Source organism: Saccostrea cucullata, unplaced genomic scaffold, assembly GCF_032062105.1.
Source record: "Saccostrea cucullata isolate Sc308-1 unplaced genomic scaffold, CSIRO_AGI_Scuc_v1 ctg183, whole genome shotgun sequence".
Classification (NCBI taxonomy): Eukaryota; Metazoa; Mollusca; class Bivalvia; order Ostreida; family Ostreidae; genus Saccostrea; species Saccostrea cuccullata.
The window spans coordinates 662,853-681,490 of NW_026929981.1; the positions used below are offsets into that span (position 1 = coordinate 662,853).

At 33.4% G+C, this 18,638-nt stretch overlaps 1 protein-coding gene across 1 annotated transcript; it reads left to right on the forward strand.

The window, feature by feature from the left end:
* Window positions 1-1,184: 1,184 nt before the first annotated feature.
* Window positions 1,185-4,506, forward strand: LOC134282639 (uncharacterized). Its single transcript, XM_062765037.1, has 4 exons — window positions 1,185-1,239; window positions 2,928-2,985; window positions 3,558-3,713; window positions 4,138-4,506. Exons 1-4 carry the CDS (start codon window positions 1,188-1,190, stop codon window positions 4,235-4,237), a joined length of 366 nt encoding a protein of 121 aa, XP_062621021.1. The 5' UTR covers window positions 1,185-1,187; the 3' UTR covers window positions 4,238-4,506.
* The last annotated feature ends 14,132 nt before the right edge of the window (window positions 4,507-18,638 follow it).

Here is an 18,638-nt window from a genome sequence, read left to right on the forward strand (position 1 = left end):
GACCTTCACGATTGACCTTATTTTTAAATTCAACTTTCTTTTTCAAAATGACATATGAAAGGGCGTTCGACTTTGACACAATATGTTATAAAAATGCCATCTCACCCAGTAAGACACCGAAAGCGGGGGACCACAATTCTCTGAATTTTCTTGTTATACGATCTTTTTATATGTTACTTGCAATAATACCTGAATGCTAGAGAAATACGGTTTAAGTAAGATTTTCCCGGTAAATATTTAATGGCAACTTTGCGGGCCCTACCGACCAGCGGAATTTCACCCTATGAATTGAAAAACGTGCACTCTGTCGGTCCACTAAGTCTCCGTTCATTTTCTTTACAACCGTTGAACATACTGAAATTAAATTTGGTATACAGATATATCAGATGAATATATAGGTCAAGTTTTGTTTTGGGTCGAACACGCCGTTTTTGACAGAGTTATGCCCCTTGGACTCAGAAAAATTCCAATGTGGGGTTAGGGGGCACAAGTGTTTTACAATCATCTCTTGTTTTAGGAAGATTATTTTTTTCATTTCTCAATTTTTTTAAATATTTTGACAGAACCTCGTTGACTATTTTTTCACTGAGATTATCTCGCTTTTTTCATCCTGATCTATTTCACAAATTCTCAATTATTTCCTTATCTGTCTCTTCCACATCCCTGGAGTCTTTTGCAACAGTTTCACTGTGGGTCAGATGTATCTCCTCAGTTTCATTCAAAATTTGAGTTTGTTCTCTCTCTCTGGAAAAGCAAACTTTGAGGATTTTTTTTTAATGAATGTTGGTTTTCCAACTTTTCATCCATAATTTTCCCAATTTGAACGGCCCTGGCCCCATTCCCAAAAAGTGGTGCGAGAGCCCTGCATAAAGTCATCCATTGATACCTCAGTGAGTTTTTTTCTTCATCTTTTTCATCTGACTAAACATCTTTCACACTCCAAACTTGAGATACATACAACGAATCATGTGCAGTTGTTCTAAATGTTCGGAAACTGAAATTGATTCATATCAAAATTCATAGAAACTCAATTAGATACTTAAGGTGTGTACATTTAAAGCTTAATTACGTAGTTGATTTTTTGTATGATTCGAGAATGTGTAGATCTAAAAATACCTTACCCCCATTTTTTAAATACCCAATGGTCTGGTATGCATTCCTAGTCATTGTATTTCAACATAAACAAAATGGCGATGCATTATAAACTTCCTTGTCTAATATTTTTTTATCTACTACACGGTAGGTTGTGTAAAAAATTACAAAATTTTAATTATTTTTACGCGTTTTTAGTATGCTTAACCGATACAAATATATTCAAATGTTAAAAAAAAATTATTTTGTTCATTTCATCAAGACAAACTTTGAGATCATCTAATGTAAAAATGAAGTTGATTAACGATACAAACAAATTGTTACGTGATGAGAATAATTTTGATTATCTATAAAGACAAACTTTGAGATCATCTTTTATAAATAAAAAATTACATTTTTATCAAACAAAATGTTCTTTTCTTTATCTAACTCACGTCAAGAATAACTAGAGACTTAAACATTCTTTATTTTTTCTTAGTTTCTCAACGTAAGTGACGTCTTTTTCTATACCCCCTCCCCTCCGCTTGAAAAGCGAGAGGGTATGTATATAGTAATCGAGATGTTCGTCTGTCTGCTATGCTTTGGGGTACCCATCTCTAATCCGCAACTCCTCTCCTACCACTGAATGAAATTTGATTCTATATTACATATTGCAATTGTGCACTTTCTACTTTACTTTTTGATCCGACACATTTTTGGGGTTTCCCTTAGCAAAACATGGACACTGCCATTATATTCACGCGGGGAGGGAGGGGGGGGGGGCTCATTGCTCACAGTACCTCTAGTTACATATTGTCATTGTGCACCTCCTATTTTCACTTTTTGATCCGACACATATTTTGGGTTTCCCACAGCAAAGCATCCATGGACACTCCCATTATATTCATATGGGAGGTGAGGGTATCATTTAATTAGCTCATTGCTCACAGTACATCTAGTTTATTTGGTATTTCATGGATGTGCAAAAAATTAAACATTTCTAGATAAAGCGTTGGTATCATTTTTGGGCTAAACATTTTTGATACTAATGATACATGTAGTGAATTAGGCATGAACTAATACCAGGTTCTGAAGACATATTGTATATACATATCACTTTTATATCCGTAATATTGGACAAATACGAATTCTCGTCTGTTTGGAATGAATAGGACCACCTTGGAACGCTTACAGAAGGTGCAAATTGGTCTCGAGGACATCAACGCGGAATTACTAGTAAATTTCCCCCTTCCTTTGCAGAGCTGCACTGGCTTCTGGTCCAGTGTCGACAACGATATTAGATAACAATGCTTACCTACTACACCCTGTTTGGATGTACACCTTCATATCTTAATAACTTGCTGAAGTTTATAAGTCAGCTCGATCACTTATATCGAAAACAGCAATAAGAATTGTACCAAAAGTTCGAACTAAGATTTTTGGATAAAGGGCCTTTATATATTATTCCTTGTTTGTGGAATGACCTTTATATATTATTCGTTGTTTGTGGAATGACCTTCCAATTACAACATTCATAAAATTTGTTTAAAGTCTGGATGTCTTAAAAACTGCTCACACCACACTTTTTTAAAGATTGCTTTACATTTTATTTTATTTTTTCTTGTATGTTTTTCATTTTTATTCATCTTTCTTTATTATAGTCTTTTTGAAGCTTTAATTACTATCTTGCATATTTATTTTACTAAAATCTAAGAAGTAATTTTTATTAGACAGGACGTTCTACAAATTTATCCATTTAAGGCAGGTTGGAAATCCTTAGTCTGTCATAATTTTAAATTCAACCTTAAAAACAGATATTGCAGCACTAAGCGACATATTTCTTTTTTGTTTTTCAGATTGTGAAGGCCAATATGATTATGATTCTTACATTTACTTTAACGAAACGTTCAATACGTAAGTTTCTTTATATAATTAATTCTTTCAGAAATAAATAATAAGTGATAGACAAAATCGTGAATTTTTAATTATTACGGACTTCTGGTTATTTTTCTTTTATTTATCAATCATTTATTTAATTAAATCATTTATTGAATCAATAAATTAAAGGTGAATAAAATTTTGTTTTGTTGATGAAAAAAAAATATCAGCAGTCTCTTTAACGTCATCTTTTCGAAAGTAAATACAATTTATAGGTTATATGATGACGGACATTTTTCATTCTTATTGTTACTGCATTGTTGACGGATTTTCCCGTTATTTCCCAATCATGACGAGGAGCACACGGCGGGTGTGACCGGTCAACAGGGGATGCTCACTCCTCTATGGCTCCTAATTCAATCGCTAATATGTTGGAAGTCCATTATTACTGTGCTCTAAATATGTATTGTTTAAGGAATTTTGAGCTGTTCGTTATCTCTATATACATGTAGTTCATTTTATGTAAAAAAAAAATGTAATTGAATATAGGGTTTTCTTTACCAGAGAGTATCTGTTCTTAGGATAAAATATAGATTTATACATTATAGATATGAAGTTCTTATCGGTATCCTCGTCGGTATATTCGTTGGAATCATATTGATCTCGGTAGCATTGTATTGCTGCTGTACTGCACTACAAAAAAGGATACGAATGCCAGGTGTTGTCGGAGATGAAAATGAAGCAGCAGACAACAATAACGATAGGTAAAGAACATCTGTCTGAAAAAAGTTATCCTTTTGATTTATTGAAAAAAATATGCCGTTTTGTCTTTGAATGTGTATAAATTACTGAATCAAAATAAATATTTTAAGGAAAGCCCCATCCAAGTCCAATACATGGTTTAATCTGATTTTTTTACTCTGCAAAATATTTTGATGCTAATTAATATTCGTCTGTACTTGGAACATGCTTATGGAATTGGAATGGTATACATGTATGTGTGTTTACATGTAATTGAAAATTGTTAATCTGAACACCCTGCATTAGTTAAAGTTTTACTTTTATATGTAACGTAAACTTAAATCTAATTTGCAAACATGTGCAATATTTTAAATAGCAAATATTTCTTGCTTTCGAACCCAATGAACTGATGTTGAATAAAATTCAATGATTATCAATTTGTTTCAGCACCAAGATTTTTCCCTGGATTGTATACCCTATTCAGTCCTCTGATGCTGAACAAAATAAAGGGATGCAGTACTGGGTGCCTGGACCACCGAATACATAAATATGCGACCTGTCACAGAATAGAAAGTATCTGCCGCTTAGCAAACGCTGGTAGGGATAGAGTGACGCAATGATGATGTGTGTGTTTAATTTGTAGGTGTGTTATGTCCTATGCGAAATGGAAGTGATATATTTTTCATGTGGATCTTTGTCGAATGTAGTCTTGATTCATAGATATGCTATGTGTGAGGGGATTCTCCGCTTCACGGTGCCCTTGTTATCTTATTTTAATTTCTATGTAACGTTTACTATAAAATAACACGATTAAGTACAGGATATAGAATAAGAAATCAGATTTTTCTTTAATTTTAATGTCTTCTCAAAATTTTAGCGGTCTAATTGTTTTGAAAATCGAAAGGTATATCCGTTCTACCATGGCTTCATTTACATTTATAATCAACATGGCGGTAGTTGTTGATGTAGACGTTTTCAAATTAATTTTTCGCGAAAGGAATATTATTACGGACTTAACGTTACAATATGTAGCAAGAAATCAACTTTAAATTGTTGAAAGATTATTTACTCTCCTTAATTAAAAAAAGCAGGATACGGATTTAATATCGGCTAACATGAAATAGATATTTTTTTTTTATTGATTTGTTCGTGTCCCATTGTTTTTCTTTTACAAATGTAAGATCTTTTTTAATTGGAATATATCGAATGTTAAAATTAAACTGTTGTTTAATGTACATATAAGAATTGCAAATTCATTATATAATTATCACCAAATGAAGATATTGTTATAATAAAGATTTGAATTCATTATAAATAAAAAATTGAGAAATGCACATATAAAGCTGATTTGGATGATTAATAAGTGAGGGTTGTCCAAAAAAGGCGCTACACATGTAAATTGTTATCTCACTGCGTGTTATGCAACTATTATAATGATAAGAAAACACTTACATTATCATTTTTAATTCAGAAAATTATGTCCGTTCTACACTTAATTCAAATTTTCTCTGATATATTTGTCTATTGTTTCTATATTCTGCTTTGATCAGGATTTTACATTATAGACATATTACATGACTTAATTCTCGGGCAGTATAACACTCCAGGGCTTTCCTGTCACCTCGGGGCAAATATTCTGGTATTGCTGCCCGAGAATTAAGCCATGTAATATATGGTATATAACAATTTTTAACATTGAACCCATATTTATTGAACATTTGTGTATATAAACATGTACGTTGAGTATAATTCCGAAATATCCCGTCCTGTTTCCTGACAGAATGTTTTCAGTATGCTGACACTTGTGTTGATAACCTTTGTTGTAAAGAATTTTCTCCTCAATTAAATTCATCTAAATTCAAACAAGAGGCCCATGGGCCACATCGCTCACCTGAGCATTGTGGCTAGGAAAAAGTAGTAATTGGTTTATTATTAAAAATTTAAATCAAAAAGTAGTCCCATGACCAATCATGGCTTTGCAAATCTTGAGAAGATGTTTTTTTAAAGAATTTTCCTATATATTTCTATGTAATAACATAGATAATCCCGCCCTAACCCCCGGGGTCATGATTTGAGCAAACATGAATCTACATTACCTGAGGGTGCTTCAATATATGATCAATAATGGCTTTGCTATTATTGAGAAGAAGATTTTTAAAGAATTTTCCTATATATTTCTGTGTAAAACTTTGGTCGGCCATTTTGTCCCCCCCCAGGGGTCCTGATCTGAACAAACTTGAATCTACACTACCTGAGGATGCTTCCATATAAATATGATCAATCATGGTTTTGCTATTCTTGAGAAGAAGGTTTTTAAAGAATTTTCCTATATATTTCTATGTAAAACTTTGATTGGCTATTTTGGCCCCGCCCTACCCCCGGAGGTCATGATTTGAACAAATTTGAATCTACACTACAAGAGGATGCTTCCACGTAAGTTTCAACGTTCCTGGCCCAGTGTTCTTGAGAAGATTTTTTAAAGACTTCCCCTATATATTCCTATATTAAACTTTGACCCCCCCATTGGGGCCCCATCCTACCCCTGGAGGTCATGATTTGAACAAACTTGAATCTGCACTACCTGAGGATGCTTCTACATGAGTTTCATCTTACCTGGCCCAGTGGCTGTTGAGGAGATTTTTAAAACATGCCATTAATCTTTCACTAATTCAGAATTATCTTCCCTTTGAAGAAGGCATGGCCCTTCATTTGAACAAACTTGAATCCCCTTCACCCAAAGATACTTTGTGGCAAGTTTGGTTGAAATTGGCCCAGTGGTTCTTGAGAAGATGAAATGTGAAAAGTTTACAATGACAACAACAACAACGATGACGACAGACAACGAACAAATTTTGATCAGAATAGCTCACTCGAGCCTTCGGCTCAGGTGAGCTAAAAACAAATCCCAAACCTTGTCACGGCTTTTGAATTTTTGCGACTCTGTTTACGTTTGCTAAGCAACTGCCTCTGTGAATTTCGAACCCGACGTATTTAATATGCAGAATGATTGCACGCGAGGGAACATAACTGTGTTCGGGAGGGCAATATAACTGTTTCCGGTGAAATATAACTCTATGTGATTCGACAGTTTTTCAGGCATATGGATGAAAATATAATATTTGTAATATAATGGGAAAACTTCTTCAAAAATGTTATATTTGCAAATATCCATAAACTGCAGATTTGTATTTTTTCCTCTGCATCTCACTATTCTACAACTGAATGATGGTGCAGCTGGACGTAATAATAATCATTTGCCGTTAGAAGTATTTTTCTATAAATCGGACTTAAGACTTATATATTCACGTTCGAAATTGTCAAAATTTTACACAAAATACATGATGTCTATTATAGCCTTTACTAAACAGTTCTAACAGATGTAATAAGAATAAAAAGTCGACTGACAACCTGTGTTATACGTAATAATAACTCTCCACATGCCCCTGTGCTAAAATAGTACCAAGCGACATTTAATACAATAAAAATACTAACTAAATAAAACACTTTGACAGGATGACAGAGGCCCAATTAAGGGAGTTTTAGTATAAAATTTCATTACAAAAGCTCAAAATCTTCTTGAGATATCGCCCGAAAACGAAATTGTTACACACAGACGGAATTTATAAATTTACGACCTTGAAGTTTGATCTCAAAATCAAAAGGGGTCTTTCTTTGGCGACAGGGAGTTGTTATGTAAATTTTCGCTGCAAAATCTCAAAGGATTCTCGAGATATCGCGCGAGAACGGAAGTGTTAAACCACAGATTTATGACTTTTGACCTCAAACCAATTGTGTTCCTTTGTAGGTCAAAGGGAATTATGCAAAATTTCATTGCGAAAGCTCAAAGAGTTCTCGATATACCGTGCGGAAACGAAAGCGTTACAGACAGACAGAAATACGGACGGACGGACAGACCCAAATTAATATCCCCCATTTTAAGTGAAAGCAGGGGACAAAAATCGTAGATCAAGAGCAGCACTTATCTTCGTGAAAACTAACCAATCTACAACGATAGAAAATACAGTGTAAGTATTATATTAAAATTCAATTTCCCCGTGCTGATTTCTTTAGACATTGTACTTTTTAGCTGAGTATGAACTGAACGAATAGAACAAGCAAAGCACGTTATAATTACTTTTGTATCGTAGAAATATGACGAAAACTTGAAAAATCTTAAAATAATTCATACAACATATATCAGTGATAGTTATGCTTGAGAGTAGTATTTTTTAGGTTACCCGAGTCACTCAAGTGACCTCTTGCTATCTGTTGTGGTGCGCTGTGCGTTAACTTTAAAACATTTTCAACTTTTCCAAAACCGCTAAACCAAAGAGGAACACATATAAAATTTTGAATTTCATAGTCCCTGCCCACCTGGGGCCTAAAGGGGGGGGGGGGTTAAAAAAAACAAAACTGATGCAATCTTCAACATATTCTTTACTCCTGGACACCAAGCAGTCAAATTGTTGGCTTGAGTGTAACAAGCACTGGCCCTCTGCTAAAATTGTGAAATCCATTGCCCTAGAGTTAGGGTTTCTGGTGCTAAGGAGGGGCTTATAGTGAAAAGCCATTGTTTCTTTGAAAATATTCTCTTCTCCAGGGTTTCATTCAAATAATCTAAGTGCTTGATTATGATAAGCAATGATGCCTTTTCACAAATCGTAAATTCCATGGTCCCTGGGTCAAGGGATCTGGTGTTAGGGGGAGGGACTCTATTGATTATATAATCAAAATGCATTAATTCTTTGAAAATCCTCTTCTTTGCTAATGGGTATTTTTTAACTAATCAAGTACATGCACATGGTTATGATAAACAATGATTCCAATTTAAAAATTGCGAAATATATGGCCCAGGGGTTGTAGGGGGGGGGGGGGCGCTCTATTGATAATAAAGTGAAACAAGAGGCAAGGGCCTTCTAGATCACATGAGTATCATGCAACAACTTTCCAACAATTGAAATTGATTCATGTTTTAATCTATAAGCCATGAAACTCACAATTTTAAAAGAGGCACCATTGCTTATCATAATTATGCACTCAGCATACTTACTTTGGTTAGTAATACCCAGAGGTACATGTAGATCACAGTAAAAAGAGAAAATGCATTTCCACTTTATCATTATCAGTTGTGCAAACCATTCCACAGGAACCACAGACCCTGGGGCCACATCTTTCAAAATTTTGGAAATTTTATAAATTTTATTTCATCATGTTGTTGATTAATACCAAAGTGCAGATTTCAAAGCATAAAATCATTTTCAGACCCCCCCCCCCAGCCAAGTACCTCTGTCCCAGGGGCCAGGAAATTAAGCATTTTTGGAAGAAGCAGCATTCTTCGTCATAAATATATACTAAGATCATTGCCATAATACCCTGGATCAAAGGAAAAGACTTTCAAAGAATTTATGCATTTTCACTATAGAAACATAAGAACCCCGCCCTAACACAAGAAGCCCTGACCCAGGGGCCCTGAAATTCACGAATCTCAAAGAGGCATCCTTCCTCCTCATAACTATGTACATAGTTCACTGGTTTAATACCCAGGTGCAGAAAAGAAGATTTTTAAAGAGTTTATGCATTTTCACAATACAAACAATAGAGTCCCGCCCTAACACCAGAACCCCTGATCCTGGGACCATAAAATTCACAATTTTAGATGAGGCAGCCTTATTCACCATAACTATGCACTTGGTTAATTTATTTAATGCCCAGGAGCAGAAAAGAAGAATATCAAAGAAATAATGCATTTTTACTATATAATCCATATAGCCCCGCCCTGCCACTAGAACCCCTGACCCTGGGGCCATTAGATTCACAATTTTAGAAGAGGCAGCCATCTTCAACATAACTAAGCACTTGGTTAGTTTATTTAATGCCCACAAACAGAAAAGAAGAATATCAAAGAATTATTGCAATTTCACTATAATAATCTATATGGCCCCACCCTAGCACTAGAACCCCTGACCCTGGGGTCATTAAATTCAAAATTTTGGAAGAGGCAGTCATTTTTAACTCAACAATGCACTTGGTTAGCTTATTTAATGCCCAGGAGCAGAAAAGAAGAATTTCAAAGAAATAATGCATTTTCACTATATCACCTATTTAGCCCCGCCCTAGCACTAGAACCCCTGATCCTGGGGCCATGAATTTCACAATTTTGGTAGAAGACTTAATGCTGATTACAATCATACCAACAGTTTGACTGCTTGATGTCCAGGAGTAAAGAAGAAGATTTTTAAAGATTGCACTAATTTTAGTGGTTTTTGCCCCACCCCCCAGGCAGGCCCCAGGGGGGCAGGGACCATGAAATTCACAATTTTTGTTCCCCCTCACCAATAGATGCTTTATGCCAAATTTGGTTGAATTTGGTTCAGTGGTTTCAGACAAGAAGCTGAAAATGTTCAAATGTTAACGCACGACGGACGACGACGGACAAAAACAGATAGCAACAGGTCACCTGAGTTTACTCAGGTGACCTAAAAACGTAATTCTGTTAAGAATATTGTAAAAATGCATCATTTCTCCGAATGAAACTCGTAAATTTACTTTAAGTTACCTTGTCATTGATCATTTGCAAAATTACTCATATTATTAAAAATATTTTGATTGTACAAACAAGTGCTAAGTACTCTGAAATTGATATAAAAAAGATGCTCGAGTTTCTGATGGACAATGTTTATGTTTTTTGGAGACCAGGTCTTCCAACAATCTATATTGGTATTCCTATGTGTACCAATTATGCACCGTTATAAGTAGACCTAATTTTATTCATATGAAGCGGAATTTGTCCAATAAAACAATTACTGTGTGGCCTTCAACTCAACATTTTGATATGTATATCGAGACGACGACGTATTGTCAATTTTCAATAGTTGTTTCCATCTTATGTCGACACGATAAATCCAAGTGAGCTTGAAAAGATACCACAGAATCTGACACATACGTTTTATATTTGTAACTTTTACTACAAAAAGAAATGAAAAATGGTTATCTAACAGCAAAACTTTATAAGAAACGTGATGACTTAAACTTTCCTATTTTCAACTTTCCTTACTTAAGCAGCAATATACCTTTGTCACCTTCATACATTTGTACGGAGTCATATGTCAATTTATTTGATACGGAAGATCATGTTCTACGAATGAACAATTTCTAAAACGAAGTAAGTTATTGAAATACAAGGTGATAAAGCAAGAATTTCAACAGTCTCGATTTAAGTTGTCATTTCCTAAGTTCAATGTTCGATACAATGACCTTGTCACCATATATGTTTTTTTATTAAGTCAAATGCTGACTAATCACTGTACGAGAATAATGCATTTTGTTTAATATCAAAAGTTCTCCAGACTTTTACATAATAAGTAAATGAAAGTGAAACTTAAGACTTATTACAAAGTCTAAGAGAGGCCAATGTGAGAGGTCACAATATTGGATTAAAAGAGGCACAGAAGAAATACTAATTTGTTAATCGTGTGCATTGCGATAGTAAACAGTGGGGATATATTAGACTTAAATTTACGAGTTGTTACTGAATAACACTAGTTTTTACATTGATCCTGATCATCCTATTTCTCTTGGTTTTAGGCAATCTAATTAAAATTAGATGTTAGATCCGCTCACATACTCGCTTCACTAACATCTAACAACATCCCATTTAAGGTCAAGTCAGAGGTCAAATTCTATCAACTAATGATAATTGCCTGCAAAATCATCGCATATTGTTGACGCGAATAAGTCTAGAGCTGTTCCAAATTTTATATCTGATGTGACCCTCTGTGGGATGTTGTTAGATGTTAATGTAGCGAGCGAGCGGATCTAACATCTACTTTTAATTAGATTGCGTTTATATTCAGGTGACCGTTTAGGCCCCTGGGCCTCTTGTATGTGATTGTCCTGTACTGAATATACAGTATACTAAAAGGAAATCTATATATCAAGATCGATAGTGTTACATTAAAGTTTTAGAATTCAGAGAATTCAAAACTAACTATAAAGTTTTTAATTCTCTGAATTCTAAAACTCGAATGTAACAATAGTGTTGAAGATTGGTCGAAGTCTCGAGCAAATTTAGTCATCAACTGCCGAGGATCATGAAAGCAGCAATTCTTATTCTTGTGTCTTTTACACTTGTGTCGGGTTAGTATTTCACATTAATTTATAGTTTTTACTCATGCCGGATCATCTTTTGTTTCTTCATTACATGTATATACATGAAACATTTAATTGCCAATATATGGAACATTTTATTTACATTAAATATTGCATCAATCTTTCAAACAAATAAATTAGTTGTATCTTATTGTTTTCAAATACATGTACATGTAATGCTATCCTTATTTTAAGTACTCTCATTTATTGTAAGACAAATGATGTTGATTTATATTTTTCAGCATTCAAACTAGAGAATGGTAAATTATTAGTTTTTGTACAGAAAATGTAATTTTAAAGGACATATGGAAGTCCAGCTAGAGGCCGCTGAGCACTTGAAATTAATTTACATGGAATTATGAGACATTCGTTCAATTTGTAAATGGTCCTTTTTACAGCCAAAAGAGCTAGACATGTTGGACAGTGTCCAACAGTTGACACGAATATCTTCGGTAAATGTTTGTTTGATCCTGCTATAACTTGTTTTGGTGACGATCAATGCAGACCAAGTAAGTAATGAAAAAATATTGTACTTTTGTATTGAAATAAATAATTCTAGTTTTAAGTTTTCTCCTGAATTTCAGTGTTCTTGAATAAGTCGTCTATATAATATTGTTCTCGAAAAATAATTTTAAAATGTTCAAAAATTCATTTAAAATTAAAGCACAAATTCCCAATCCGATATTCCGACGGTTAAAACAGTATGATGTAAAAATAAATATACATGCATTGATCTCTTGTATGGTATATTTCTATTTATGGTTGAATTTTCATCCATGAATTTAAAACGTGGATTATTTAAAGTAATATATTGAACCATAACTCTTGTTTCCTTTCAGCGGAGAAATGTTGTCCCAGTGGCTGCAACAAGAAGTGCACGACAGCTGCTCATCATCAGTTGGTTTTGTCCTAAACATGCAGCTGAAATACTCAATAACGTTACTGCCCGAGCTAACTGCTATAATTTAAGAATTTTAAAATAACAATTCAAACACGTTGTGTTACCCGTTTAAGGAAAAAAGAGGGGATGAAAGAATTAGAAAAAAATGCACCGTTGGAGGAAGTCAGTAGGGGTGTTCCAAATTTTTAAAAAGTAGCTACCAATGTTTCTTTTAAGAAAAGCTAACAGAATTTTTTTTTATATTCTGTAATCTTCAAAATAAGTATGCAAAGTATATTTCTGATCTTGACCTTTGTTTTTAGGTCAAAGGGAGTTGGAGATAGATTTAAATGCAAAATTTCAAGAAACATTTATATGTATGATATACAAACTATAGATCGAAAGAGTGTTAAACACAAACATGTTATGCTGAGTGAGTCGTGCTACTGTCGTTACTTAAGGTAGGATTCTTCTTGTCTGGTTTCTGACTTGATTGATTGTTATTGTTTAACGCCGAGTCGGCAATTGTTCAGATATATTTCGGCGATTAAATTAAATGATATGATCATTTTTGATTTTTTTGGGGGGAGGGGGGTTTCTCTGGTGGCCCCCAATGAGCTTTCAAACTCTTTATCAAAAACAAGAGAAGCGATCTTTCCCGTGCCAAAGGGGTTGTTATCCTTGACACAGGGCGCCATTTAACGTCCCATCCGACGGACTCAAAATTTAAATATATACATTTAAACAGTTAAAATGTATATAAAAAATTGTTTAGTCATACCATTTTAAATTTTTGCAGTAAAAATCAGTTTCATGTAAAAACTCTAAAATTGTATAAACATTTTCATCATATAGCTAATAAATAGTCTATAATAAAATACTACCAAAAATCTAGAGAATTTTAGCTTTCAAAATCTTGACGTTTAATTGAACGCTGAGTTTGTATTCGTATACGCCCAAAACATTCCGAATATGAGCGTTCAATATCAAACGCCTCGTTGTAAACAAAAAAAGGCGTCTGATCAAATTCTCAGAGCTAAATTAAAGAAAGGAAGTGGCATCTAGGTAAGATGTGCTTATTTTTTTTTACACAAAAATGGAATTATTTATTAAAAGTAGTATGTATTAGACCCATTAAAACCTAAGCAAATCATAACGCTCGGTAGGGTCATCGGAATAATGCGATATTGAACACTTACAGTAGCATCCACAAGTCATTTTACGTTATTTTTTACGCTATGTGACAGTATACAAAACTACCAGTTTTAAAAAGCGTATTTAACACATTTTCGTGTCTCTAACTTCAAAAAATCTAATTGAACTGTAAAGATAAATTGTTAAACAATCTAAAAATTATAATTTTATAATTTTTTATCGCTGTATTTTGTTTTAACTCCTTTCAAATGTTCAAACATGTTCTGAACTAAAACGTCACGATTTTAGCGCGCCGTAAAAACCGCATTCTTTTATTCCGCTGTTTATTGGACAACAGAGGATATATTCAGATTTCTTTGTACAGTGGTAGATACAGCTGATCATTCTGAATATAATGATACCAGACTCGACTAGCCAGATTCGTATATTGCTATGACTATGGATAGTCAAATGTAAGCATTTTTTCGGAGAGTTTTTTTCACTCGTTTGACGAACCGGTTGCATATGTGTTACAATAATAGATCGAAAGAGAATCTTCTCCTCTTTAAGAAACTGTGTAGATTTATTTTCCTTACATCGGCGCTAAAAAGCGATCTTTCAAATAACAACTCTACATATAGCCAGCGTGAATGATATTTGACGTCATTTTCACGCCTTCCACGATTCCTGGAAACTGTTTTGTAATGGAGTTTGTTTACTGTAACTATAGAAATATGCAGAGGGGGATAACTCTCGATGTATTTTTTATGGGGTACCCGAAGGGGTAATTTTAAATATAGTAATTTTTTATCTAAGAAAAATACTAATTTAACATGTCAAAAATATAATAAAACATGGAACGATGATTAGGACTGAAAAAAACTTCTACAAATGAAAATTGACGTTAAAATTTTGAAGCAATAAAATTATAATCATGAGTAAGAAATAAAATAAAAATGTAAGAAAATAAGTATCTAGTGTAAAGAAAAAATACAATAGCCTTCTGATTTTTTTAATTAAATGAAATGTAAATAAATTCAATAATTGAGTTCATAAATAAATTAGCATTTTTATGATATGTTAAATTCTAGAAGACTGTGCTTACAAAATTCATGTCACAGAAAATTTTGTAAGGTACATGGGATATCTTTTTATAATAATAACGTTCATTTTTTCCATTGATATACAGTTTATAGCCATACATTGGCACTGTTTTGAAACTTAATATATATAATTTTTTTTATATATAACACAAATATGTTGGTAAAAATATAATTATTTTCCAGGAGCTCATTTTTTTTTTCAAGAGACATGCCTGGTCCGAGGACTTTTCGTTTGACAGCGAGGGAAGTAAGGCCTACAAATATTCTAGAATCATTTTCCATGGATGTAGATAATATGCATTTAATTATGTTGTGTAAATATATATTATATTTGACTGGTTAGTACTATTTCTGAAATTTTTAAGTATTCTTGATTAAAACACTAACAATAAATTATATGCGTGTTAGAGCATAAACGTCGGAAGCAAATTGAAAGTGGGGTGGCTAATTGAAAGAGGGGGGGGGGTATACCAACAAAAAAGGTAAACCGCAATTTTCAATGCCTATATGATATCTATCTTTGCAAAAAAAAAGTGATGGGGGCTAAGCCCCATAGAATCCCCCCCCCCCCCCGGTTCTGACGCCTATGTAGAGTATGAACATTTGGATGGGTAGATGGATATATAATAAAAATAATATAAGTGATGCATCAATAGAGTCTTGAATAAACATTTAAACAAGCAAATTAAAATTGTGGTCCCCCAGCTGCATTTCATTTCCGGAATTTTTCACAGAGAGCTTCTCGGATGGCTCATGCATTGCACCTCGAAGACTTGAATGGAGCAAAGCGGAGTCAGCCAAGGATTGCCAACTGGGAATTTTTCGATATTTTCAACTTTTCATGGCCGACATGTTTTAGTTTTCATTTCTGTCATTTTAAAATTTTCATTTCTGACTCTTAACAGATTGTACTTTTTGGTAAATAAAACAGGATTGAAGAATTCACTTATGAAAAAATTCATTTGCGCAATAAGAATGAATTAAAGTATACATTGTATATCAAATGTCTTGGACAAAGGTTCGGTCCAGTCATTGACATCTAATTTAGTGAAAATTGCATGCTCATTGATCGAATTCTTTGATGTAATCTTAGTGCTGCATGTACAGATGTACTATACATGTACGTGTATATACAAAATGTTTATTTTTTTTTACCGGCTGTTTGTGTCTTTGTGTGTGATCCGCATTATTTATGGCATATTGTGCCAAATATGAACGCCCTATCATATGTCATTCAAAAGTTATAACCAAAGTTGTTTTATTTGAAAATTAGGTCAAACATAAAAGTCAAGATCAAGGTGGGGGGGGGGGGGGTCAAAAATCTTAGCATGTGTTGAAATATTTTGACACACATAATGAACTTGTCTAATAAGAAGGCCTTATCTCTTCTCAATCAAAAGTTGTAAGGGGAAAATAACATTGAAAAGTATGTCAAATGTCAAGGTTCAAGGTCACAAGGTCAAAATCCATAGTGTATTAAGAAATGGTAATGTACATATGAAAAGTGAAAGCCATGATATTTTCCATCGTCACAAAACACGACTAAAATGTACGATCCTATCACATAATAGTAAGCGAACTCCGAACCGTGGCTTTTGACTATATATAGGCCTTTCAACTGCCGCTAGGGGTCGGTTTTATGAACGATAACTCAATGCTGAAACATGTTGAGAGCAGGCTCGGGGTATTTAACTGTTTACACGCAAGGCAGTTTTTAGCATTTCCCAAGTGTTTCTTTGCTCTCAGTAGAATCCAGTGGTTTTAAAATTTATCACCAATGTTAACCTTATTTACTGTATAGTTGCGGACACCATTTCACTACATATAATTAAAAGTTTTAATTAAAATAAAAAGTGAAATCTACCCTCCTTCTTAGTTTTAACCTAATTAAATTTTTATACTCGGTCGTTCCCCTTCGTGCTTAGTAACACAAGTAAGATGATCAATTGCTGCATTTACTTGTAAATATATATTATATATTTATATAGGAAGCAAAAAAAGCGCGCACACAAAAAACATGACATTAAATTTTCTTCTTCATAATAATCGTCAAAGAGAGTTAAAAATATTGAATATAGTCTGTTCCCCATTCATGTGACCCTGTTATTTCAGGTAGAGTGAAGGCATTCTCTTTCTCATGGTCAACACTTTTGTGTACAAAACAATGTAAGGAACCCTTTTGTGTAATGCCGAAGCAGCCTATATGTCATTCCTATAAACGATAACTCATAAATAGGCACTAAGTTGGTCATTTTTCACACCTGAGTTACCTATCCTTAAAACACAACATCGGAAAAGTCAATTATAAATAATTAAACTTTTTAATGATGTAATTAAATGTATGCATAAGTTATTAATTTTTTGATAATTTCATTTACCTATGAATCTATCTATGCAATGTTTTTTACCATAAGTGCAACTTGAAAAATTAGTTGAAAGGCCTACTATATATATATGTATCTTTTCTCATTCAAAAGTTATGACCAAGGTTCAAGTTTTTGAAAAGTAGGTCAAACTTCAAGATCACGGTCATGGGGTAAAAAGAAATTATAGTGTATTTAGAAAGGTTAATAATAAAGGAGCTATTGAACTTATATTTCTTGAACTCGTTGGCTGTACAAATGAATTCGCAAACTCTTGCATTTGTATAGACAACTTTGTGCCAATATTCACCAATATAAGTTAACTCTATAATATTTGTAAGAAGTTCATGCATCGTTTGTACATTTTCAAAGAGTCTACTTCGAGAAAGAGTATGACTGACAGTTAACGAACATTCGCATTATATACATTATGGTTGCAATTCCCCAGTAATTAAATAATTAATTAAATATTCATGTCTAATTTTTGAATGAAAAATACGTATTCTGGAAATAATCACTTCATCTTGGCGTTTCAAGCCGAAATCATTATGATTTGCTGACTTTGTTTTCTATAGCATAAAGTTTACTTGTACAAAATTCCCAATAAATTTGCCTGAATTAATTTACATTAAGTTTAACGAAATATTTAAGATCAGTGTATGATAATTTGAAAAAGAGTAACATCATACTGAAGTGCTGTTTTTGCAGGACCATCAGCTTTCATGTTTCAAGGGATGCCAATGTGACTCGGAATCCAACAAAAGTCTACTACTTTACCTTGGCGAGTAAGATGATATGATAATATTGAATTTATATATCTAAAATGTAAGGTTGTTAAATGTACATATTCTTTTTTAGCTCTACTGGTCAAAGCTCAGACCAGATAGTAATGCGTCTGGCGTCCGTCCGTCTCGACATCTGTAAACAATTTTTTAAAATGCTACTCCTCGTACAGTTTTGGTCTGATTTTAATAACACTTTACACACAAGTAGACTACACTAAGATACATAAATCTGTATATCGGTTTTTGATTTCGATGAACGGTGTTGCCGTTGTTACTAAAAATAGAAATTTCTGTGAAATACTTTTAAAATGCTACTTCTCGTACATTTTTGGTCTGATTTTAATATTACTTGGCTCACAAGTAGACTACACTAAGATACATAAATCTATATATCGGTTTTTGATTTCGATGAACGGTGTTGCCATGGTTACTAAAAATTAGTAATTTCTGTGATATACTTTTAAAATGCTACTTCTACAGTTTTGGTTCGATTTTAATATTACTTGGCACACAAGTAGACTACACTAAGATACAT

Bases quoted from the DNA above. Each gene is read 5' to 3' on its own strand.
- LOC134282639 (XM_062765037.1), top strand. From the start codon at position 1,188: ATGGCGATGCATTATAAACTTCCTTGTCTAATATTTTTTTATCTACTA. The intron at 1,240-2,927 runs GTAGGTTGTGTA...TTTGTTTTTCAG, and splicing joins ATTTTTTTATCTACTACACG to ATTGTGAAGGCCAATATGAT. The intron at 3,714-4,137 runs GTAAAGAACATC...AATTTGTTTCAG, and splicing joins GCAGACAACAATAACGATAG to CACCAAGATTTTTCCCTGGA.